Below are 26,235 nucleotides of genomic sequence, written 5' to 3' on the forward strand. Positions count from 1 at the left end.
TAATTGTCTTATTTCGGTCAAATCATATATCAACTTCCTACTTATAAAAACATTTATTTAATATAATTTAAATATTAACTCAACGCGTTCAGCTAACGTATTCAGTACATAAGCGGCCTTTAGATATCGTTTCTGAGCCTGCTGATACTTCCATTTTAATTTTAGCATTTCCGTTACTTCGGTTGGGTTTTTGAAAGAGCCAGGACCTCCCCGATCAGTTACATTGTCAAAATAGGCACCGAGGAAATTTGATTTTGACTATCAACATGTATTGAATTTTTATGAATTAAAATAACTTGGCTTTATTTATTTTTAAAAAACAGATTTAATTTTTAATGTAAAGGGGTAGGATAGACTAAGGAAAGCAAAAGTGAAAGAATGGTATGTATTGTATTTTACAGACGCGATCAATTAGAGTGAGCGTTGTAACCTAACGGGTTCATTTTCGCTTCGTTTTATTTTCAAGAATTTTGAACGCCGCTGATGTATTCATTTTTATTTAACAAATGCGTTTGTTTTTTTTATGTTCATTCAAATTTTAAAAAAATCGGAATTTGTTAAATAAAAGATTTCATTTTCTCACTTAGCTATTTCCTTCAAATATTTTTTAGGCACGTGTTTTTACCTAGTGTTTGAATTATATATAACTTTAAATCTAACGGGTAACATAGCATTATTAAATTTATTTTCAATAAAATATATTCAAGGATATGAATGAACGTTTTCAAGAATTTGAACACAAAAGTATTCAATTTGTCAATGAACGACGAAAACGTGAAAGGATTCGGTTTAAAAAGAATGTCTACAGGACTATTTTATAATTATAATAACTGTATCAAACCTTTATCAAATAATCTGTTAACTTATTTTGAATGAGCCAATCAAAAAAGAGGTAACTAAACAATTCGTCCTCCGATTTAGAACATCTATTAAGAAGGGCTAAAAGCTTTAATTAAAAAAATAATTAATATAGTTTAATCTATGTGTATATATGAACAAATGTATCGACTAAATATTTAGTTACACCAAAAATATCTTATATACCAAAATTTAACAACTTTTGATACGAATTTTAAGTAATGATTATTAATTAATTAATGTTTTCAAAAATTCAAATATATATTTAATATTTTATCACTCCTTCCTTTTTATTTACTAAAAAATGTTTTTTGTTAAAAAAATAAGAAAAAAAATAATAATAAACTTTGATTCTCATCCTATTATATAATGATGACTTATCTCCCTGCCGCCACAGTTCTGTGTCTCTAAGGAATATTTCGCTATCATCTACCAAATTCATTTCGGCCGATTCGTAACCAAAGGATGTGTTATAATCGGCGTTGTTGGTATTGTCATTGACAAAAGTTACAAAGTTATTTTGATTTGGATTGAATTGTAGCCTTTGTTGGTGTTGCTGTTTAATCGGAGAATGTTGAGAAGCGGTGGTGAGTAATTGTTTAAGTGAATTTAGGATGATGGTGTAAGATTTGAGTCTTTAAAAATAAATAAATCGTTTATAAAACGTTAATATTGATTTTTTTTAATCTTAATAAAAAATGTTAAAAAAAGGTTATATTGTGATATTATTTATTATTGGTTTTTTATACCAAATAAACATCCAATTAGTTATGAGGAACGACATAAATGATCACATAAGAAATACCAGTTTAAAATTTTTATTTTTATTAAAATTTCCATTTATTTTAGCTATTTAATATAAGAGTAAAAAAAAATATGATTAACCTTTCTTCAAAATCTGGCGGAAAGTTTTGAGAAGTAAGAGGAGACGTGGTATTATGCAACGATGGTGGGAGACCAGAATATATTTCGTAATAAAACTGATAATCTTTCGAAACGATAGAGTTTAATTTGGTTTGCTCCGTTGAAGGTTTCCTGAAATTATTAGCGTATGCTAAACATAACTCCAATATGCCTTCATTTTTTTAAAAAATGAGTTGGGAATATAATATTAACGCAAGAACTAGATGTCTCAAGGACAAAAAAAGAAAAGAGGCCGTTGAAAATAAAATAGGGAGGCTATTCCATTGTCATTAAATACTCATTTGCTCCTATATTATTAGGGAAATCATATTCATTGAATTCATTCAAGTATTCCTAATATTAAGAATTTGCATTCTTCTCTTATTTATATAAGCTAATTTGTACGATTCATTTTTTTATAGAGATTTTATTGTTTTTTTAACAGAGTTTGCAATGGAAACCATAACCCGAGCAAATCTCAGAACCGGAGATTCTTTTTAAAAAATTCAGAACTGAAAACCTTTATTTTAATAAAGGGTTCAAACACTGATTTAAGGTTATTTTTAATAAAAATTTCTATTTTAATCACATATATATATTTGTATTTAAAAAACCTTTATAAAAATCTAAATTTAGGTATTGATTACAAACGTCAGACAGATTTAGTTGTTTGGGATCAACTCTACAATACAGTCTAAGCGATTCTTTCAAGAACCATAACTTTTGCTCCTTATTTGCTCTGCCCAAACCGGCTTCTGTGGAGGCCGCTATTAGGTATTCGTTAGCCTTAAATATTTTAAATCAATTAATATATATACGCAATGAGTAGGATTAGCTGGATGCATAAATATTAAATCAAACGCCAAATATCATTAACAATTTATGGTAGGCTTTAATTTAAATAAATTTTATAGGTATTGATGTTAAACAGCTAACTCAATATTTTAGCCAAAATATGCCTAAGCCTCGAGATTTCGATATCCTAACCTTTATGCCATGTATGAAATACAATCTTTAGCCTAGCGCAATATTTTAATTGATAGTTAAAAATCGGCTCAAATTAAGCAGTTTAACAAGACTAGTTTTAATAATAAAACGAAATATTATTTCGAAACACTAAGCCGAAATGCAATATTTTGACAATCAATGATTTAATATTTGTTTTTCTTTTCAAAGAGACCTGAAAATATAAATCACATAATGCCTTATTCTCCATTTCGCAAATTAATGTACCTTAGATATCGACGCTTGGTCGGGCCCGTAAAAAGATGGGCAACTTTGTTGTAATCTCTTGACTAAAATGTCGCATTCTTTGTTACTACCGCCATCAAATTCATCTTCGTAAAAATTTTCGTTGTTAGACTCGTTTTTTTTGTTCAAATTGTAAGCGTAATTCAGGAAAGACGATATAACCCGGTTAAGGAGTTGGGAACGAGGTCTGATGATTTGTTGATTGGAAAAATCGGTTTGTCGCGAATGGAAGGGCAGATTATCGATAGGGACCGGGTAAAGTGAAATGGATTGGTGCGAAATCAGCATCGAACTAAAGGTGGAGGCCAATAACTCACCGCTTTCTTCCTAGATTAGTACAAATTCAATAATAAACTATTTCCTTCATCATATATAGAGGGAGGAGCTTTTAATACCTTTTCTTTTTTCTTTCTTGCCTAAGCATACATTTATCTAATTTAATATTGAAAAATGATCATCTTTATTTAATCCATGCTGCCAATCAGTTACTAAAGTAGACCTCAAAATCAATAAGGGAGGGAAATTGTAACTAAAGATATTTGCATCGAACGATCATAAATATAAATGGGAAATAATCAGAATTAGTTTTAAGTATATTATTTGGTACTCATTATATTAGATTTACTCTATTCTTCTCTATTAGTTATATAGGTTAATAGGGCTTACAAGATCAGACTATATGTAGTGTTGAATAGAAGTTGATATTATAGATAAGGGATTAAAGATATTAGTAGAAGCTTAAGTAATTTATCTGTAATGAAATAAATAAGATTAAGAAAATACTAAATAAGCTTAACTTATACAAACCCTTCCCTAATCAAACCCTTATTTAATCGGGTAAGGGCATTTTCTTTCATTTCCCGTAAATATTTGGATAATGAGTTCGTCCTGCTATGCGTAAAAGTAATTGCGGGCTGCCCAAAAAAAGCATATGGACCTCATTATTATTTCCCTTAATTTTTGCTTCTCAATTTGATGGGTTTTTTGAGAGATCGAAGCATTCCTCTGTTATGTATAAAACAAACAATGCTAATCATTAAAAAATTTTTTTAATATAGAGGCAGAAATTTTACATGGAGGGGCAGACCATTCCCCCTCTCCCAGTAATCTGTCCTGCTGTGAATAGTGCTTTTATAGAATAAAATATGTATAAAAAAGGGGATGCGAAATAATTTAAATATTCTAAAAAAAGCGTGCTTTTTAAGACGTCGAAATTTAACGCGGGGTTATGCTTAAAATATTTCCTATCTCCATAAAAACTTGCGCGCTCAAAATTACAATAATTTTAGTGAAGCCAGTTATATCCGTAGATGATAAAAAGTTTTTCAATATTTTTTTAAAAAACGAATTATTGAATTTTTTTTATTAAAAAAAAGAAATTGCTAATAAAAAATAATAATTACCGTTGGAAGGTTTGAAAGAACCTTGGTCAGCATATTATCATGCGAAAAATCGCTCAATAATTTCCATAAAATGGCTAACTCCTTGGCCCTTCTGATAAGGTATAACAATGTATCGCAAAAGGTTTGTTTGACCAAAGAGTATCTGCGGGAATCTTGTAGAAGAGGGGGGAGGGAGAGTTAAGAATTATTATTATTTTTAAAACTTTTAAAATTCCTTGATAACTCGTAACATGCGCCAATGAATAAAAAGAAGGGCTTTGCAAATTTATTAGTTTTTTCGGTCGGTATCTGGCCAGATATTTTAAAATCATATTTATCTATCCCGATTCGGTCTTTACTTTAATTATTAAAAAAGAGGGAAAGAAACTAAGCAAAAATATAAGGCCTTTTACAAAAACTAGCAAAATTAACCAGATTTGGGGAAATAGTTAATTTTGCAGATAGAAATAAAAAACTGGGGATTTTTTTTTGAGAAATATAAATTTTGATATAAATTTACAAGATTAATAAAAAAAACGAATATGATTTAAATCAGAAGATAATAACTTATCCTGACAATTATAGGGTAAAAATTTTTTTAAAAAAATATATTACTTGCCAATATAGTTTAATAGATAGTTTGTGATAAAATATATATAATGCGTTAATCCTACAATATATTTATTACATATGAAAGTTGCAATAAATAGCGAAATCCGATTAATTTATTACTTTATACAAACAAAAGAATTGCTATATGATAAAAACTGATTTTTTAATTATGCAAAAATGTGCAGATTATATTATATTATAGAATCAGTGTAGAGTAAAGTTGATAAGTGAAAGAGTGTTTCATGTCATTCCATTTCAAATGATAAAGAAGTATGAGATTTACAGCCTAGCCCTTTCGATCTCGGTAAAAATTTGTAAAATAATTTCTAGTTAGAATAAAAACGAAATTTTAGCTTGTTAGTAATATATTATCTGTGATAATAAGGGACTTTTACTCTTTTCCGATATTAAGTAATGAATTATTAATTAAAAACATAACCAATTTTGAACATTTAATGTTATATTTGTAAATGTTAAACATAATAAAGGGGGAGGGGGGGGGGGGGGTGAAAAATTTGTTAATGTATAGTCATATTATGCAAAGTAGAAAGTTTCAAAATAATCAATTATTCAAAAAAATATTTTTTTAAGATCAAATAATAAAATAAAAGATTTTATTTCAAAAATTTTATCTTTAAAAAAATGAAAAAATATTTTGCTCAAAAAAATTTTAGGATTTCATCACAAAAGATTTTATTATATTATAAAATTCCCAAAATATTTTCTCAAAGTCATGAAATTTTTTTTATAAAAAACATTTTTTTATTTTGCTCATCTTCTATAAGCATGCTCAAAATTTTAATTTTTTTGATCTTCTTTGGGCGATAAAATTGAAGATTTTTTTTAAACCCTAAATTTTTTTTCTAACATTTTTCTGAATTATTATGAATTCTGTATAGGATGGCGGTATATTTTGAAAATATTTTATTGTAATATAATTGATTAAAAGTAATATTATGTGTATTTTAAGAAAATCTTTATAAAATTTCGAATTTTATCAATATACTTGATATTACTCATAAACCAATTATATTGCTCAAAAATGGGTTTTAAACAATAAAAGTCTTTAAAGGGTTATATATCATTGGCTATATTTTTTGATAAAATTAAGCAGCCGCGCTAATAAACAGTAGGGTAATTATTGCTTATTCTTTTTTTTAAAACAATTTTCAATTTTTTTCTCAAAAATATCGATTATTGACTTATAATATTAGAATTAATGTTTGAACTGATTTAGTTTACAATTAAGGCAAATTTAATTAGGAAAAGGTTTAAAAAAAGGGCTATCTTTGTATATAATTCAAATTATCATAGGTAATATAATCGCTCGTTTATAATCTAACTCACATTTTTATGAAGCGCCCGCAAATTTTTTTGAAATTAAAGAGGTGGGTTGAGAGTTTGATTTGACATAGAATGCAATGCACTCCTTTTAGTTTACGTTATATTTTTTATTCAACAACGGTCATCCCACTAATTTTGTTTAAACAAATGATGCCAGATAAAAAAAGAAGAGATTTTTTTAAAGCGAAACATTATATCTTTTATCACAAAACTAAAAACCAATATGTATTCTTAAGGGTATATAAAATTAAAATTTACCAGGTCCGCATTAATAATATCTTATGGTAAAATACTATTTATTTATATATTATAAAATGTTATCATAAAAATTTGAATTGATTTGTGAGAAAAAAAACTAACGTTAGCATTTTCTTACATTTAAATTCGAACAGAAATCGACTATTCTCAAATTTTGTTATTTTCGATCAATTTGTAATGAGCCAAGTAAAAAAAAGTTAAACCTTTTTCAGGTGTATAGTAAGTATTGGTAGAGAGGGAAAATGCTGACACATTTTTGCGTTTATTTGAATCTTTTTGAAAATTGGAGGAGTTAAATGGAGAAGATTGGTATGCCGCAACGGGGCTTATATCCATTTGTCTTGTTTTAAAGTGATTAAAAAAATTTATATATATATTTTCTTAAATCATATATTACTTCTAAAAAAATTTTTAAAATTCCATTATAAAATTATTCGTACTACCGACTCCTTGCTCAACCAAATTAGTTTAAAATTTTTCCATTGCTTTAATTCGTTTGTTTAAGTGTGCCAAATAAATTTGGTATTTATTTAAATAGTTTAAATTTTTTTTAACGTCCTATTTAGCTAGTATATATTTATTTAACTAAATTAATAAATATATATATTATATCAAATCAATGGATAAAAATATAATTAGAAATAATGATATTTGAAAGATTTTATCCGCATTTTTGAAAGAAGATAGAGAAATTGTCTCGATTCGTATTCATGATTTTATCGGCCTAGATGCTTTAAAAATGTATAAATTAGGGGAGAAAAATGTCCGAATGTAAATCAAACGATGAGTAAATAAGTAGTTTCTTAGTTTTATGAATTTTTTTAAGCCTTCTTATTACGACTTTTAGGAGGGAAATTCTCTGGAAGATCGAGGATAATGTGGTCAGATGAATTGTGTACAATCCTCATGGGAGTTAGGCAAATATCTTATTTAGGATTTCCCCTGTGTCTCCTCTTTCTTAACAGACAAATATTCTAATCCTTTAATAGCAAACAAAACAAAGAAAATAAAAAAATATTTATCAAGCTATATATTCACTCCAATCTTATTAAAAGACATTTTTCTCCTTTAAGAAATTTTTCAAACTTTTATGCTCAAAAAACGGCATCACATCAAATTGGCATTATGATAAATGGACACGGCGACAATTCTGCCGATCAAATTAAGCGGTAAATCATCATTATTAATATAAAAACAAATTGACATTTATATGTCATCAAATTAAAGAGTGTTTTGAAGAGTGAATGTAGGTGCTATTAATTGAATCCTGGGAAAAAAGACACCGGATAAAAATACCCCAATTATATTTTTTAAATGCTAAGAAATAGGGGAAAATTTTAAAAAATATTATTGATTTTTTCCACAAATAAGTTTCGTTCTTTACTTAAAAACTAAATTTTTAAAAAATTTACAACCACACACATATATGGAGTATTGGAAAAATATGTAGATGATTTGCTATGCGGTTCATGGCAAGACCTGGTGTGGGTTAGGGTCAATCTAAGTATAAAAGTAAATTACGAGAAGCACTTCATTTTATTAGAAACTAAACCCATTACATTTGATAATCTAATAAATACCTAATGGCTGCGGTATAATTTTTAAATAAATAGCCAAACTGTTTTATCACAGCACCAAGTTTTCCGTAAAATTGACGTGTAACCCCAAAACAAGATATTTACTTATGAACCAAGGGAATTTCTCTTTATAAGGCAAAAAATGCAAATCGTTATGTTCAAATATACTATGACTTCTTTTTGGAAAAAAAATAGTTGGCAATTATATTTTAGCTTTTTATAATAAGATTTTTATCTTATTTATGTTTGGTTTTTATGTTTTTAAAAGAAAATTCTTTTTATTATAGTTTTTATAATGTGGTTACACGATAATTTACTTAATAAATCAAATGTAAACAACAAAAAAAAATGTTGTATAATTTTAAGTAAAAAAAAATTAGAATCTATCGATACGCAGGTAAAAACAACATTATAGATAGATAAAAAAAAATAGAGGATGCAATGAAGACTTAAATTTAAAAAGACAGCAAAATAATTGCTTAAAGAAGAGGAAAAAACAATCTCTTCGTCTAGAATAATTTTCAAAAGAATTATACGTGAACCCAAATGCATGTGTAATTGAATAATTTAATGAGAATAAAAGAATCACCCGGAGTTGCAATTTTGAGACCACTTCGAGCTCCGAATTCGGTATCAACCCCAAAATGACCGTTTACAGAGAAGTATAAATGAGTTACCCTGATGCAAGAGAAGGAAATAACCCCTAACCCCCTAAACAAAATCATAGAATATTGTTCTATTCATGAAACGAAAGGAAAGCGAAACTTAAATAGTTTGAGAATATTAAATAAACATATAAATAAGGGACAAAATAATGATACAATGTTGCCTCGTCAAATTTTTATCCCCTTTATCGTTTTAATTACTAAAAAAATATTTTTAAAAAAATTCAAACCACATTTTTATCATTACATGAAAAAAAAATCCGAAATTTAGTTAACAGAAATTGGTTACAATAGTAAGGTTTCTTTGACATAGGCATTTAATAAAATTAATTAAAATTCGAGTAAAAAATTTGTAGCAAGTTTGGCTGAGCTAAAAGGGGGTAGAAAAGAAAAAACGTTTTATTGTTTTTAAAAGTACTTAAAATCGTATTTATTTTAATTCATAAATATGATTTAGGGAATATAATCTTTAAAAACCAACATTCATACTTATTAAATGAGGCATCTTGGTGAATGGAGAAAGATTTTCCAAAATTGGTATCATTTTTTTCATCTATCCCAACTTGACTGCCGGCTTCGTTCAATAAATCCGTGAGAAACTGTGCTTTATAGGTTTCGCAAAATTTGAGTAACCCATCCAATCTTTCGGCCAGCACGGTAAAATCGGCGGTCGTGAACAAGGGGAAAATTATTTTGAAACTCGTGTTAGGATTTGAATTTAGATTCGGATTCAAATCGTTAGAACTTTCGTAGTTGGTGAATGGGACTAATAATTTAGATGTCTTGGCTTGTTCTTGAGTGAGCCCAATTAAGGCAATAGTATCTATCAAGCTTATACAAATGGGTGAATTCCATACTGGTCTATAATATTATTTTTTTTTTTAATAAAGAGAAATTATTAGAGATATTGTATATATCTAAAATAATAAAAGTATGTTTTAAATTTATTATTTATAATTTGGATTTAAAAATATATCGAACAAATTTGCAACAAAAAAATATTTGTGATAATATTTTTTTTTATAAAAAAGATAAATTTTATCATCCCATTAAAATTATAAAAAATTGTATAAAACTAAATAAAAAATTTAAAAATCTAAATATATTAGGGCATGAGATCCAAACGAGCCATCTATGTGTATAAAACCACTAGAATAAACAGTAGGTTGTTCTCGTGATGGAGTTTAGTTTTGGATAATTTTTTTAAAATATATTGAGACATCCTCTATTTAATAGCCGTAAAAAAAATTAATTGAGAATCAAAATGCTATTTTTAGGTTCCCCTGATCAAATCATATTCAATTTTGTGGTCATGCTCTTTCTAGCTCAAGTAGTCTCATGGCAAAATTAAAATAATTTTTAAAAAAGTGTCACTCATGATTGACTCAAAAAATTGTCCACCCAAGCTGGATCTCCATCCTGCAAAAGATATAAATCTGAGATCAGATCTGTAGAGATCAAAATTTTAGACCCAGCCAGGTTCGGATTTTAATTTTTTTAAATCATTTTACGCTACTGCCAAAAATTTTTAAAATTTCGCTATTTTGAATAATTTGCAAACTGCTTCAAAAGGGAAATTGAAAATATGAATAGTAATTGAATATTAAACGCTCTATTATATGATTTTCCAAATGAGTACCTTATGGGTAATTAGTGCCTTAGGGGTAGATTATAAATTACTTAATTTAAGAAGAAAAAAAATTAAATTGGCCTGGATTTAAAATTTTTAAGCTCAGCCATTTTGGGCTCGTTCAATTGAATGTACAATATGTGTAATAGTGCTAATACAACAAAAATTAACTTAATTTTTAATACTTTATTTTAACGATTATGTTTTGTATCAGTAAAGAAAATTATGTCAAAGCCTGATCCATTAAAAAATGAGCAACTCCCGAGCCCATGAAAATAGTGAATTTTTAAAAATCGTCTTTTGACTCCGTCAATGCAAGTCACTTGTCCTTAAGGTTCCCTTCCAATCTTTAAAATAAAGTGCTTCAAAAAATATTTTTGAGTACGTCTTTATGTAAATGATGATAAGAACCGTTTTATAATCTTTTACATATAAAACTTTAAATAGTTTTTTAATTAAGTTAGCGTGACGCGATTTTATTATATGGTTCTCAGGATAGATCAGCATTAGTTACTGGTTGCAGATCGCAATTTTGGTTTTATAGTTTAAAAATATGTTTTTTTTTTCTTTTCCTATTTTAAGTGTTTTTTTACATCCCTTAGTAGAACCCTATAATCAAGTGAAGAATAACAAAAAAAAATTTAAATTACAATTAAACCTCACAATTCTCCAAAAGTACCTAAATACAGCTTCTTGAATGGGAGTTATGGGCAAAGGATATTGCATTAATGGTTCGACAACGTTTCGAAAATTGACACCATGACGTGATGAGGGGAAAAAATTTGTATTACTATTATTAAGATTTTCGGCATATCTAAACTTCTTGTTAGGACTTTCGTATTCGGACAAAGGTTTCGGGTCTAGATATTTTAGTTTTTGTTATTGTAAAATTTTTGTTTAGGCATGGGTTTATGATGGTTTTTGTTATTTTGGATAAATTAAAAACTAATCTTAATATTGTTAAATTTAAGTTAGCAATTACTCTATTCATTGGCGATTTTTTAGGAGAAAATTTTATTCAAAATAATATATTTAAAAACCGTTAAAATATAAGTAAAATAGGCATTTCTTATATGGTGATACCCCGTCCTAGCTTCTGAAATGAGGTATAAATTTTCTCGCCGAATTTGTGAATTAATGTCATTTAACGCAAATTAATTACTGATTTTAGTAAGAATCTTGGAAGATAATTTAGAGATAATTTCATTGAACTAAGATGGGGTATAACAATTTAACACATTCATTATTAACTTACATAAGTCTTTATTTCTATAATCGCTATAATTTTCTCCTACGTAAGTACGACCATTTTGAAAAGTTTTGGGAACACCTCCCAAGTAAGATACATCACTGATATTTTTCTTATCCACGAATTTGGGAGTAGTGTGAGGAGTAGAAGAAAAAAAATCTTTAATTTTGTTCTCCTTTTTCGCAGATGCGTTAGGATGTGTGGCGTTTTGGAGGATATTGTAAGTGTTTAAAAACTGAAGAGTCCATTCTAAAATCTAAATAAATGAGTCATACAAAATGGGTTTTAAAAAAGGTATAATTAACCAATCCAATGGCGTCAAAATTTAGTGATATGAAGCCCGTCCTATAATATTTTATATTTAAGGACATTTCTTTAAAATTAAGAGCACGCCATGGGTTGATCACCATATAATGATATTTATTTAAAAATATTAATGATGAAGAAAGGAAACTTGTTGTTCTCCGGGACCCGTTGTGCACAATAGATGCAAGCAATTAACTAGAGCTAGGCTATAATCATAATTTCCGTGCATCGTGAGGGATAGATTTTGAACGTACGATAAAATTTGCTGACAATTCACGGTTCCGTTATTTATTGTAAGTAGGGCTTTCAGAAAATCAGTTGGGTCAGCGATTTCGAAAGAAAATACTTTCTATATTGAAAAGGTTGTGGAATAAGGTTTTTTTTTTATAAAAAAAAATTAATTTATTTTCAGTTTTTATTTTTTATAGAAACGCTAGAAACTTTAAAAGTATTTTCACTTACAAAATGAATAATCCTCTAAATTAAATTGTTCAAGAAAAATAAAAACTGATTAATATATAGACGCCCCTTTTCGGAAAAATATTTATACACTTTCCAAATCATTTTTTTTTCAGTTTTGAGAATGAAACTGACCGCGTCCAGGCCGATTTTTTTAAAAAAATATAAAAGAAGAGTTTAGTAATGTCTTCAAATTATATTTGAAGGTGGTATTATTTCTAAAAAATCGTTTTTATATATTAAATAAAATGTCCGGAAATTGAAAAAACCAAAAAAAAATTTTTTTTATCTAAAAGTATAATCTTTGTATATGTAATTTTGATATTAAATTTGTTATCTACAATTAAGTAGCTTAATTGAATGAAGGCAGATAATGGTAAAAAAACGTAATTTTTGCCAGTTTGAGCAATAATATCCAAAAATATAAATGTTACGAGGCTAAAATTTTGGCCATTTCTTAATTACATTAACCTTTCTTTGCTTACCATATTTCAAAAAATCGAGGTCGATCAAAAATCTCATTTTTTTGCACATTTGACATGGGATGACCCGGTTATAGGCACAACTTTAAAATATATTCTAATTTTAAATAAATTTTCACCCCTAATCTTGGTTTAAGGATTTTTCACTGCGAAATATAAGCCAATGCAAAAAATGCAATATTTAATTCAAAATAATTAGCATTTTATTTAAAACCTGAGAAGTAATACAAACAAAACGCTTAGGATCTCTATAAATTTCCTGGTATGCCCTGGGAGGGTTAGTCTTGCACGAGTATTGAAAACTTTCGTCATTAAACGGAGAATTTTCGTTGAACAACCGTATTTTGAGCTTCCTTTGAAACGCGCTCGTGAAGTTTTGGCAAGCTTGATTGATTACGTTAGCGGAATCTTGAATTGTTTGGTGTTGACGAGTAGGTTTAGGCGATCGCCGAATAAAAGGACGATTGAGGGAAAAAGCTTTGAATTCGTAGTAAGGAAGTTTGACTTTTTGCAGACACCACATCTTCCCGTCAATCGAGATGTTTGACTTAAAATTTTTAGGCGCAGGAAGAAAAATTATGTTTAAGAAACTCTCTTTTTTTCTTTTGTTCACTGAGTTTATTATTAAAAAAACGAATTTATGATAAAGATCATATATAAACCAATTATTATTATAAAAATAGGGCGCTTATATATAAATTTTAAAAATATTTACTTTAAAAAAAAGAGGTTAAGAATAATCATTCTGGTGACGGCCATGAATATTTAAATAATTTTAAAATGTCATGTAAAATTTCCAATTTTGTTTGACCAAAAGGGCCCTTGAGATTGCTTAGGACCTTTTTGGCTAATTAATTTGATTAGGGTTTTAACCTCCCCATATAATTAGTTTGTTGATATCACAATGGGTAAGTAGATATTGTTGTAGGCTAGATGTGCATATTTTTGGGATTTCCTTTTCACTAATACCTAATGGATCGTAATTATTATTAGACGGGGCAAAAATGTCAATAATGTGTTTCCCTATATCCCAGGGGATTAATGTATGCCTATTAGGTCACGCGGTATTAATAATGGAAGTATCTCGCGATTCGAGATAGGAACAGCTGCTTTAAACATTTTGGATGATTTTATCTATTTTCTCGTGCCTTACAATGGAGTGAGTGTCATACTTTAGAATCAAGGAATTTATTATCTCGATAAATACATCCTACACCATCAAGACCACATGCGGAGTCAATTTGGATTAAATTGATTGCTCTGGAAACTTCTACACTTGTAAATTTAATGAAGTCTTTTAAATTAGGTACTAACTTGGAGGATGTTTGGCTAATATCCCTTTGTAAGCTTCACCTGAGTCTGGTACAACAATATCGTTATTGGGAAAACATCGTAAATCTCCTTTCATGTTAGTTTTTTTTTATATGAAGGAAGCTAAAGTATGATCACTGAATTCTGTTTTATTTTCACCAGTATATTCAATGTGATACATGTGTATTTTATTATTAAAAAATTTAAAATGTTATCTATGATAGATTTAGATGTGAGACTTTCTTTGCTTTCTGGGACCGTAAGGATGTGAAAAGTAAAATGGAATAGCCTTTTCCATAATAAAAAATGATTGCAAGCTTGTAAAATTGATTTGATAAGATTTACCAATCGAAGGATACCGCTAATCTGGCTCCCCTAGGTATTTTAGGGGAATCTTTATCTATGAATAATGTGTTAGCCTATGAATGATATAGATCATTAAAAAATTTAAATTTTGAATTATTTGTTATTGCAGAATCATATTGAATATTAAATTATCAGGAAAGTTGGAAATTATAAAAGTCATTAGATGGTGATGCTACTGTAATTTGGATACTGGACATCTAGACAATGTTGGACCATGGAGACTAAATTTATTCTCTTTATTTATACAGTAAAGTTTAAAGCAATATGATCCTATATTATTTTTCATGGTAAATGCCCTAATTTTTGAATTAATATCATTTGATAAAATAACCTTGTGTTAATACTCCTAAAGATTGTTGATTAAAAAAACTTATAAAAACTCTAATTTAGACCTGTTATGTGGGATAGCTACAGGCTTCAAGTAGTATACTACCTTCCAAATTGAAAATATCCACTAACATTGAACAGGAAAATCAAAATACTAATTTAACATATTTATCTAATGATTTTTAATAATTTTATAATTTTCCTGATAATATTAATACTCAATATGATTATGCAATAGCAAAAAATTAAAAAATTTTTTTTAATGATCTATATCATTCATGTTGGATAAAGATTGCCCCCCCCCCAACATTATCAAAAATACCCTGGGGATGCAGATAAGCAATAGTACTTCATGGTATACATTAACAAATCAATTTCATAAGATCGCATTTGTTTGTTTCTTTCTTTCTTTTCTTCCTATTTATATTCACTATCGGTAAAAATAGAGATGGAAAATAGCAAAGTATATATTTAACAAAAGAGACAGCTAATCTAAGTATTAAGCATGTGGACTTTGAGATTTTGAAATGTAGGTTAGAATTATTGTAAAAAGAATATTTCTTTAAAAGTTAAAGCATTGAGCTAGGTAAACTAAATTTTGAAATGCGCCTTTTAGCCATTGTAAAGCTTTACATTTGGCAAAAGATGTATTTGGACGATATTTTTTAAAAACCGATCTGATAATTGTTATTATTTTATGATTGTATATAATCATATAATTTTTTTTTGTAAATAATTTCATAATAATAATATTTGATATAACGTTTAAAAAAATAATTAAAAAATTTATACTGTTTTTTGTTAAATATCTGTAACAAGAACAAAATCTTAAAATATCTGAGCCATAATCAGATAGTGTTGATAAACGGATCGATATAACCAATTTTTAAAAATGTTTAGCTCAAGATTTTTACCATTGGACTTCTATTGACGAAATTTCGAGTCTTAGGTAATAATATTTTGGCGAAAGCCATGATTTAGTCCTTTTTAAAAATCGGCTAAATTTAGTTGTTTAACAATACTACATTCACTCATAAACATTGTAAATATTTAAAATGAGTTTATTAACTTTTGAATAAAAAAAATTATACATTTAATCATTCGTGAAAGTTAGAAAATCATAATATTTTTATGACATTGAAAAGATAGATTGTAAATAAGAATCAATATATCGGATATATTTAGTAATAGATAGGTGAAAAAATTGGATCGGTACAACCCTAGCCATTATGAACACCTTTTTACATTTGTCAAACTAAGGGTTTCGTTACATAGAAGTAGCTCACCTACCTAACAGATTTCGGATAATTAGGTCATACCAAAAAAATTATAAGGTACGCAAAATGTATATGTATAAGTTTACAATTGAGCAGCAGCGTTTAGCATTATTTCTCTATAACTATTAGTTCTTTGAATCGAAGCAGTTTTTTCTAATCATTGAAGAAACATAATATTTAAAAAAAACGTTTATTAATTTGTACGTTATCATTTAAAATACGTTATAAGAAATAAAACAAAGAAAGATAACGTTTTAAACTGTAAGCACGGTAAGGCAGATTTTTTGGCCATAATTTCACATAATATTAAAAATGCGGGATCCCTATCGACCAAAACCTGTAGGTAGTGTTGTTAAGCGGTTCGATTTTCAAAAACATCTAACCCAATTTTAGCCAAAAAATATTACTTTAGCATGGAGATTTTGCTCATAGATGGTATTAAGGAAATTTCTAGTCTTATGTAATCTTATTTTGGCTGAAATCTTATTTTAAAATCGGCAAAATCGAGCAGTTTAGAAATACTATGACTTGTTAATCAAGGGGGGGGGATTAAAAAAAAATCATATAAGCCTTTTCCAATCATAGAAGAAGCCAATTTAATGACCCCTCTTTCTTTACTAATCATGAACCCAATACAAGTTTACCGTTGTCAGCTAAATTATAAAAATTGTTTTCTCCCTTTGTTCCGAATTAATGAAATACAGTTAAACCCTCATTCATATATTAAATAAAATACTTCCTTATGAAAAAAAGTAGTTGCTATACAAGAAACAATTAATAAATATTATTTTTAAAAATAGTTTTTAGTCATTATTCTTGTTTTATACTTAATTATCGATGTATAAATATTAAAATAAAACAATCATAAATTTTCGTCCTCATTCCTTGATCTAAATTTTTAAAAAATAATTTCTATTTCCTTGAATTTAAGTATTTTCATAACAGCATTAAGCTACTAATTTACAGGTTAAAAAACGCTATGTAATTTGTGAACGATTTTAAAATGTCACCAAGATCTAATAACGAAATATATTTTAAAAGGCATTATTACCAGTTTCTACTTACTACTTATTTATTATGATTCACGAATGATGATACACTTTTATAACAGTAGATCCTTTAATTCTAATAATTTTTCCTTCTAATTTTTAAATCAATAAAACTTTAACTATGAAATTAATAGTCGGTGGAATAAATAAATAAATTTATAATAATATTTAAAATAAGACTAATAGAAGAAAAACCTGAGATTCCATTAAGTGTTGCCTAAAAGGGAAATTGTCATTGTTGCAAATCCATAATAAATCGGATATCTCATTTGGTGATGAAACCATGAGATTTGTACCTTTATAGAAAATATATTATCAGATTATATTTTATTATAAATATTTATTAGTCTAAGATTTTTTTTTGATTAGTTAAAATCCTCCAATCATTGGAGATATATGATGGTAACAAAGTTCTAAGTTTTTATTAAGAATATTATGTCAATTGTACATATATCAAGATGAAGATGATTTAACCTGCCAAGGCCATCTGAAATATTTTTTATACCAAAAGAAAATTAAGAGTATAAAGTCTACACTTTGTAAAATTGTGTCCCAACTCAAATATATCCTCAATTGTGTAGACATGGGCAGTCTCAAAACTGTGCAGGCCTTTTTAAGGAAAAAATGAGAAGATATCTGATTAAATCGGTTATAACAAGATTGAACTCTTTTTATAACTCCGTGAAATTAATAGTCTTATTAAGGAGTATGACCAATTTGACGAATCTTGGGACAAATCCGAAATGTTAAATCATTCTTTAATATATTATATGGTTGTGTTAATGAAAAAATATGACATGTATATAATATATGATTTTATAAGTTATGGAACCTTTTACACGGCTATTTCGATTTTAGAACATTTAGGATATCTCACTCCCACGATAACTATTATAAAATTAAAACTTAAAAAAAATTGTTTAAATAATTTTAAGTTTTATAACAACTTATTAATACAATCCTGAAAGACATAAATGAAAGGTATACAGTTGAAATATTGTTTACAATTTATATTTTGATTATATATATTTTCAAGAGATTCCAACACATCTATAAAGATGATTATTATAAGCAATAATTCAGTCGCTATTTATTGAATCGGCCCTGGATAAAATTAGAGGTCAACGAAGGTAGAAAGCTTAAACTTATTTCCAGTTTGAAAAAATATCTAAAAAACCACATACTGATTATTTTCTGATAAAGATAAAAAAAAAATTTGATGAGGATCTGAATGAAGATTCTTTAGAAGATGATCTATTAAGTTTTTTCCAAAATAAGGATTATTCTTTAATTTTTAATAATTTATCCCAATTAAAATTTTAATTTAATAATACAACCCTCCCATCCTCTGCGCCAGTTGTTATAACGGCGATTGATGAACACTCTCTTGTTTATCTGATTAAAATTTTGAAAATCAATTGTTAAAAATAAATAAAAAATTATTGTAAAAATATCTTATCTTATAATATATAATTTTTGTATATAATATATAGGAAATTTTTGTACATATTTAATTTTTCAAGTAATGAGTAACGCGTTTCTTTTTTGAAGTGACGTTTACTGCACTAATTAAAAAGGATCTTATTTTTATAAGTTACATTAGCATATTAAATACAGAAAAATAAAAAAGCATTATTATTTTTTATATCGAGCAATCATTTTTAAAAAAAATTCTAAATAAGTTCTCAACATTAACAGTATAGTCAGCGAAAACTGTTGATTTATATTTTTCTAATAGGTTAAATCAAAAATGAATAATATAATTCTACAAATCATACAGCCCTAAACCATATCAGGTGCCTATAGTAGCCCATACAAACCTAGTTTCATTTTAAACAAATAATGCTATGTTAACAATTGTATATTATTTGTTTAGAATTTGAATTTTTTTAATGGATAAAAAAGGGCTCAATATTTCGATTTCAAAAGAAAAATCAAATACTTTTTGACAACAAAGCGCTGAAAACATTGTTAGGCCTTTTGTTGATTCCTTTACTTGGATTAAATGAGTTATAATTAATGAACGAAGATGTGGCGGTTGGATTTAATGTCGATGGTTGGTACATATTGGAAGGTGTAGGATTCGAATAACTAGGCGGGAATCTTAAATGAATCAATTTAAGCATGAAAGGACAGGTGTCGGGTTCCGTATCGTAAGAACGAGTGCTAAAATAGTACCGAAAGCCTATAAATATAAAGTAATTGAATGGAGGTAAAATGAAGGAACCCGTGGATATCAAATAACATGGTGGCTCATTTCACATATGCAATTAATATTAATTGATTTATTATAAATTCACGATTCAGTCTATTTTAACTCTTAAGGTATAATTAAAAAAATAGATTGCTTATCTTATAATTATATGTGTAAAAAATTAAATCCTCGCAAGTTGAGTCAAAGCCAGGTTCGGATCTAAATCCCTTAATCGGAAATTCTAAAAAATAGAATAGAAATGTAAGATCTTTTTTAAAAATCAAAACGATAATTATAATTTCTCTGTGATTAATACAAAGCAGTAAGTGATTTTTCTTTATCATGTTTAACATTTATAAATGTGTTTAATTTATATTTTCAAATTATTTCGGGTTTAAAAATATATAAAAAGTAACGGGTTCGGCTCCATTAATTGAATTTGCAAGGCTCTAGAAAGGATAATAATTATAAAAAAAATAGAATAATTTTATATAACCTGTGGAAGTAAAAGCGATCAAATGTAAGATTTTGGATTGAGTAACGCTTATGGGCGCTATAGATACGATCTTTCCAAAATTGTCCCTTTCAACTAATCTTAATAATTTAATTTTAAAAAAATAGTTTAGTTCTTAATGATCTGAGCGTCTTACCTATTTTGAACAATATTATAAGTTATGAAAACGACCTAATCTTGTTATATCAATCACTTTTTTTTAATTTTAAGCATTTTAAAAAAAATGAATGGGTCAGTGTGACTTCAAATTTGACAATTTAAAAAAAATTATAAATATGAATTTTAATGTATAAATATGCTATCTTTATGAGTTCATGTAACTCATTCTTAGAAAGTTACTTTCGAAAAGTAACTAACCCCAAATACCCTTCTCAAAAGTAGAGAGCTATATTTACGGTTTCTATAATAAATGATCTATAACTATTACCCGAGCTTTAATATAATTTTTTATTATACAATACAGATTTGCAAAATAAAATTATTTACAGTATATAATATTTATATAGCACAACGTTTATTTGTATAAAAAATTTTGGATACAATAAATGTTTATTAATGATAAAATATTATTTTCAAAATTACAATCAAACAGTGCGTTTTTTCCTAGGTTTATCTAAAGTAAATAATCTTTATACTGGGAAACTTGTTAGAGGTGTGGCTAAATATCTGTGGAAAATTGATTCAGGATAAAGAAATCTTCAACGAGAATTTTAAGATTTTTTCCCGTGATCTTTGATGATCAACAAATTTAGAATTTTAAGCAAAATATCATAAAATCTTGCTAGAGCATACTCAAAAATGATCCTCAAAAATCTTGAGTTTTTTATGGTATTCTGGTATTTTTAATGGACATAAAAGGCATTCAAGAATGCTGCCTGTGCCATAAAAAAATTTAATCGTTGACTAAGATTATTTCGGGAAAAATTATATTAAAAAAAATTCTAGGAATTGAAAGAATATGCCCAAATTATGGAAGAAAATTCCCAAAACAAAGTAAATTTAATTTGACGATCCCAATGACATCCTCTGAACGGAAGATTGAAATACGTTATATTCCAAAAAATTGTAGCTAGATATAAAGATCAAAGTTAGTTATCTAGATTTAACTAATTAATTCTCCCCCCCCCCTTAATAACTACATATTTATTTACAGTCAGTATTTTATAAAGATTGTAATTTTTTTTTAAATATTTTTTTTTTATAAAATAGATATGTACACAAATAATAAATATTCCTGAAATAAAAATTAAACATTATGTAAGGTAATAGAAATAGGTTAAAATATCAAAAAATTATAAGGTAAACGGTTCATATAAATTGTTAAAAAAATACTGTTAATTATTAATATAGTTGGGTGATTACTATATTTCCTTAAACCAATTTTTAACCGGCTAAACCAAGTTTTTAGCTGAAAACTATCACTTTGGCCTCGGGGTTTTTCTTTTCTAAAAGAAATAGCAGTTCAAATTTGGAAAAACTAATATAAATTAAAACGTCTTAAGGTAAACGGATTTTCTTCGAAAGGTTCCTGAAGATTTAGCGAATTAGCCGACATTTAGCCGTTACCCAACTATAGTTATTAGTAAGCGTTAATTGACAAATTTTGAAACAAGTGGTATATAAAGAAAATTCAAAGCTTACTTAGTTATAGCGATAGCTCTATTATGAGTTTCCTCGTGATTAATCGTTATTATATGGGATGCTTCGTTACCATCGAGGCCCAAGTAGAACAGCTGTTAAGTGTTTTTTTTGGTTTGTGTCATTAGTAGTATTATATCATATTTTTATAAGCGACATTAGTAATAATAATAATAGGTTAAATTAATCATAAAAAAACCTATAATCGTTTATAACGAATTATAGGAAATGCATAGGCGTTATAAGTCGATTTTCGAAAAATATTTATTAAACATGTATATATATGAGAGACATACAGAGGTACTATTTGCACGGCCCGGATATAATTTATAAAAAGGCCAGGCCCGGATATTTTTATATATATTATATTTATTTTTAATATTTAAAGATTATGGTGATTTAAAATATACGGCCCGGCGAAAAAAAATTTCAGGCCCGGTCCGGGTATTTGAAAAAAAAATACAGGCTTGACTGGGCCCAAGTATATTTAAAAAAATTAAAATACCCGGGCCTACAGGTATATATAGAAAGAAGTTGGTTCAATAATAACTGACTTGAATATCGCCACGTTCTGATAAGACATATAAATTATTTCTATTTTCATCAACAGTTATTTGTACCAATGGATCTAGAACAAACATAAAATAATTATATATTTAAAATGAAAAGGTATTCAAATAAAATACAGAAAGAATTCACGATTTTTGTTAATGATTCCTTTTTACTTTTATATTATAGCTATATGAATAATGCCTCTGAAACGGCGGCGTTACTAGGTCCTTATTGTCGGGTCGTGGTTTCGAATTCAGGTTCAAAAATTTTAAATTGTTTGGTCAGACATTTTGGGAACACGGAACAAAGAGGGGCAGATTTGTGGAGAGAACCTAATACACCTGATGTATATCCCGACCTTGGCGGCGAGCCTCGGTTCCGATTAAAATTTTTAACAACCAAAATTGTCCGCTATAGTCGATAAAATTTCAGATTCTGAATTCGAGTTCAAAGCCCTGTTGAAAAGTTAATTCTTTTGAATCATAATGTGCTCAAAAAATAACCTTATTAGTAATAATAGAAAATATTATAAGCGTGCCGTTTTCCGATCAAATTTATATTCGCCTGAGAGTGCTTTGACTACTATGCTCGGTCGATAAATAGTTTGATAATAAAAAAACTCATAAAACTTATTCCTTATAATGTGTGTTCTTGGTGAAAACGTGCAGAGGAGATAAAGAGGTTTTCCATCTTTAAACGAATGCCGAAAAATGGAGTTTTGGAACAAACCCTCTCTAGCCAACAAGATATCTCAATAATATAATAATCTCATTCTGGCCCACAACGGGTCATAACATAAGTAGATTCTTTTAGTTTTAATATTTACTGTTCGAATGTTGTAAACATTGGTGCTTATTAAAAGTATCGGCAGATACTTTATATTTTACTCGATACAGTTTGACAGATACTCAAGACGATAATTAATATTTTTCTAGCATTCTACTATTTCCTCCATATCTTTATACCAATGCAATAATTCGATCGCATAAATGACACCGTGCTTATTAAAAGTATCGGCAGATACTTTATATTTTACTCGATATAGTTTGACAGATACTCAAGACGATAATTAATTTTTTTCTAGCATTCTACTATTTCCTCCATATCTTTATACCAATGCAATAATTCGATCGCATAAATGACACCAAATTGAAGCGGGAGTAAAACAATTTTCTTTAAAATTATACAATAACAATTTTCATTAAAATTATAAATTGGTGATATGTAACTTTTATAAACCTAGGGTCTGACAGTATAGCTAATACCTGTAAAAATATATAAAATAAATTAAATACGCAAATAATAATACTAATATCGTTCAGTAATTGAAGATCTGATATAATTTGTAACGCAAATTTTCTTCGAAAAAAGGATATATCAACGTAATGCAGAATTAAGTCATTACAGTTAATGCTTCTTTATTCTATTTATAAAGATAATAGGATCTTTGTTGGTTCCATTCACACTTTCTAGCATCATTAAAATGTTACATGCCAATGTGGAGGCATATTTAGTTTTATATATGTTGTTGTTTATTTTTGCATTTAAAGTATCAATTATCACATTACACCCAAAAATTCTTAAAAGTATGGATTGATATTAAAGTGGTGTCTATTCTGTAAATTTCATATTTTGAGAATCAATTACTTCTTCTATATCCAAAGTTTTAACACAACAATTATTCCTCAGATTCGTTTAATATTTTTCAATTCTACAATAATACCTTTTTTATTCCATCCACTGTGACAGATAAGATAAAATAATCCATGCCCCAAACATAGGTAATACTCATATTAACCAGACATTTATCCTGATATTAAATCTCATTCATGACCAATGAAAATTTCTTAAACCTTAAATTAATTGATTTGGGGTTTTAAGGGAATTATAACATATATAAAATTATATTAAATTCAACTAAACTGATTTAGCTTGTTTGTTAATTTTAATGTAAATAATTTTTTAAATCAAAACCTTTATTTTTAAAATCAATTTTTAATTTTATATATATAATACTAATTTATAATGGTTAACAAATAAATTGTAATTTACAAATATAATGATAGTAAAAATAAAATTTTCTTATGCCTCGCCACTGTTCGGTTTCATAGATTTGCCAAAAGTCTGGTGGTGGCAATGTGGTAGCACACTGGTCTATATAAATATAAATTATTATTTTTGGTATTGCCGATACTATGTTAATATCGGTTTTGGGCATCTATATTGACCCAAAAAGTTGTATCAGCATTTCTAACATGTAAACAGTCATATACTTCAGTCTGGGGCTCTATCAAAGCCACCGTGTTTAATTTAAAAAGAAATATTTTATAATATAATTAGGTTTATGGTTATATTTATGATAGGAAAAAAATTAAATGAAATTTATTTAACCAGGGTTTGTGAAAATATTTCTGATATTTGGTAAAATAAAGGACGACAGTTTTCCCCTAGAATGATTGATAAGCCATGCTCGTTTGCCTAGCCAATTTTTATGTAGCTGAAAATAAAAAAATAATGATTTTTTTTTAAAATATAACATTATTTTTAACACACACTATCTAGAGTTTTTAATTTATATCTATTTAACCAATATTCTGAAATAATTTTCTTAAAGTTTAAATTAATTTCAAGATTAACCCACTAAAAATCATTATATTAAATTTATTCTATACATAATTTATAATCAAATATTTTTATTTGAAAATAAAAGCTAATATATGTTAAATGTACAATCAAACAAAAAGGTAAATTAAATTATGTGACCCTATATTTCATAAACAAATAGTTTAATATTTAAGAGAAACAAGGGAATGGGTTTAAACACAATACATAACATAAATTTTTATAATTTTAGATAGAAATATATTTCATAATGATATTTTTTAATGCAAATATTTAATGGAACTAATATTATATATTAGCATACAATATATTTATAACAAGTTATATTAACTTTTATAAAATAAACATGATAGCTCAAAATATCAGTATTTATTTGAAGAACAATATTTTTTTAGAGATCTTCAATCTATATCTCCTTAAATTTAACTATTAATTAAAATAATATTTTAAAGTTGTTCCAATAAAAAATTAGTTTCAAGATCCAACCACTAAAAATTATTGTAATAATTAAATTTATCATATACATCATGAATAATCAAATATTTTTATTTAAAAATGCTTATATTTATTAAAGGTATAATCAACAAAAATTAATTTAAATCAATTTGATTAAATAATGCCAACCCTACATTTCATAACAAATAGTTCAATATTTCAGAAAAACAAGGGAATGGGATAGGAAAAGTATTTTTAAAATTATCCAGAATATGTTTCCCGAACTTCCAGATTCTTCTAAGTTATATAACATTCTATTTACCATATTTTTTGAAAAATAAAATAATGGGAATTGAGCATTTTTAATCTTAAAGGAACTGGAGTAAAATGGGTATCATATAGGAAACGATTTTTAGTTTTAAAGTTAAATTGAGGACTAATTATAAAACCCTAAAATACTATATTAAATAATGATTTATATATAATTGATTACATAATCACATAAAATCAATGATCTATTACTTGATAGTATAATTCATATAAGCAACCATCTTGTCCAGCCATGAAAATTCTCCCATTTGTTTTTAATGATATTATTTGATTAAATATTAATCCATCTGTGGAAAGGCTTAATAAAGGTTTAGGTAATATAAATATAGATTCAAAGTCCATATCCTCTATACTGTAAGTGGATATATTTTGGTTACCAAACTTTATGGCCAGCAAAACAATATTATTTATTGATATCAAACACAAGATATATCTAATATCTATGTTATAATATTCTATCAACATAAAATAATATAGTAATAAATATAAATTTTTACCTATTTTGGGTATTATTAATATAGCATTTGTTATTATCTCATTAAACCCATCATAAGAGATTATATCAGAATTATTTTCATAGTTCCATAGATAGAAACTATTATCAATAATAAAATAAGCTCTGCTTAATTCAGTGAATAACCCAA

At 27.0% G+C, this 26,235-nt stretch overlaps 1 protein-coding gene across 1 annotated transcript in view; it reads right to left on the minus strand.

Annotated features, from left to right (window-relative positions):
• The window catches only part of LOC135927848 (nuclear pore complex protein Nup155-like), a 31,026-nt gene extending 5,074 nt beyond the window's left edge, over positions 1-25,952 (minus strand). The window contains exons 1-20 of the mRNA XM_065464053.1: positions 25,784-25,952; positions 24,596-24,701; positions 22,207-22,280; positions 21,656-21,747; positions 19,997-20,094; positions 19,249-19,491; positions 17,502-17,602; positions 13,191-13,523; positions 12,184-12,384; positions 11,736-11,985; positions 11,139-11,340; positions 9,340-9,711; positions 6,812-6,948; positions 4,416-4,567; positions 2,995-3,339; positions 2,376-2,547; positions 1,744-1,933; positions 1,205-1,493; positions 842-946; positions 80-258 (exon numbers count right to left, since the gene is read on the minus strand). Coding sequence (XP_065320125.1) covers positions 80-258; positions 842-946; positions 1,205-1,493; positions 1,744-1,933; positions 2,376-2,547; positions 2,995-3,339; positions 4,416-4,567; positions 6,812-6,948; positions 9,340-9,711; positions 11,139-11,340; positions 11,736-11,985; positions 12,184-12,384; positions 13,191-13,523; positions 17,502-17,602; positions 19,249-19,491; positions 19,997-20,094; positions 21,656-21,747; positions 22,207-22,280; positions 24,596-24,701; positions 25,784-25,933 — 3,791 coding nt within the window. The 5' untranslated portion in view covers positions 25,934-25,952. The remainder of the gene's footprint in view (positions 1-79; positions 259-841; positions 947-1,204; positions 1,494-1,743; positions 1,934-2,375; positions 2,548-2,994; positions 3,340-4,415; positions 4,568-6,811; positions 6,949-9,339; positions 9,712-11,138; positions 11,341-11,735; positions 11,986-12,183; positions 12,385-13,190; positions 13,524-17,501; positions 17,603-19,248; positions 19,492-19,996; positions 20,095-21,655; positions 21,748-22,206; positions 22,281-24,595; positions 24,702-25,783) is intronic.
• Between the last annotated feature and the right edge of the window lie 283 nt (positions 25,953-26,235).

Source organism: Gordionus sp. m RMFG-2023, chromosome 4 (genome assembly GCF_954871325.1).
Source record: "Gordionus sp. m RMFG-2023 chromosome 4, tfGorSpeb1-WG-v2, whole genome shotgun sequence".
NCBI lineage: Eukaryota > Metazoa > Nematomorpha > Gordioida > Chordodea > Parachordodidae > Gordionus > Gordionus sp. m RMFG-2023.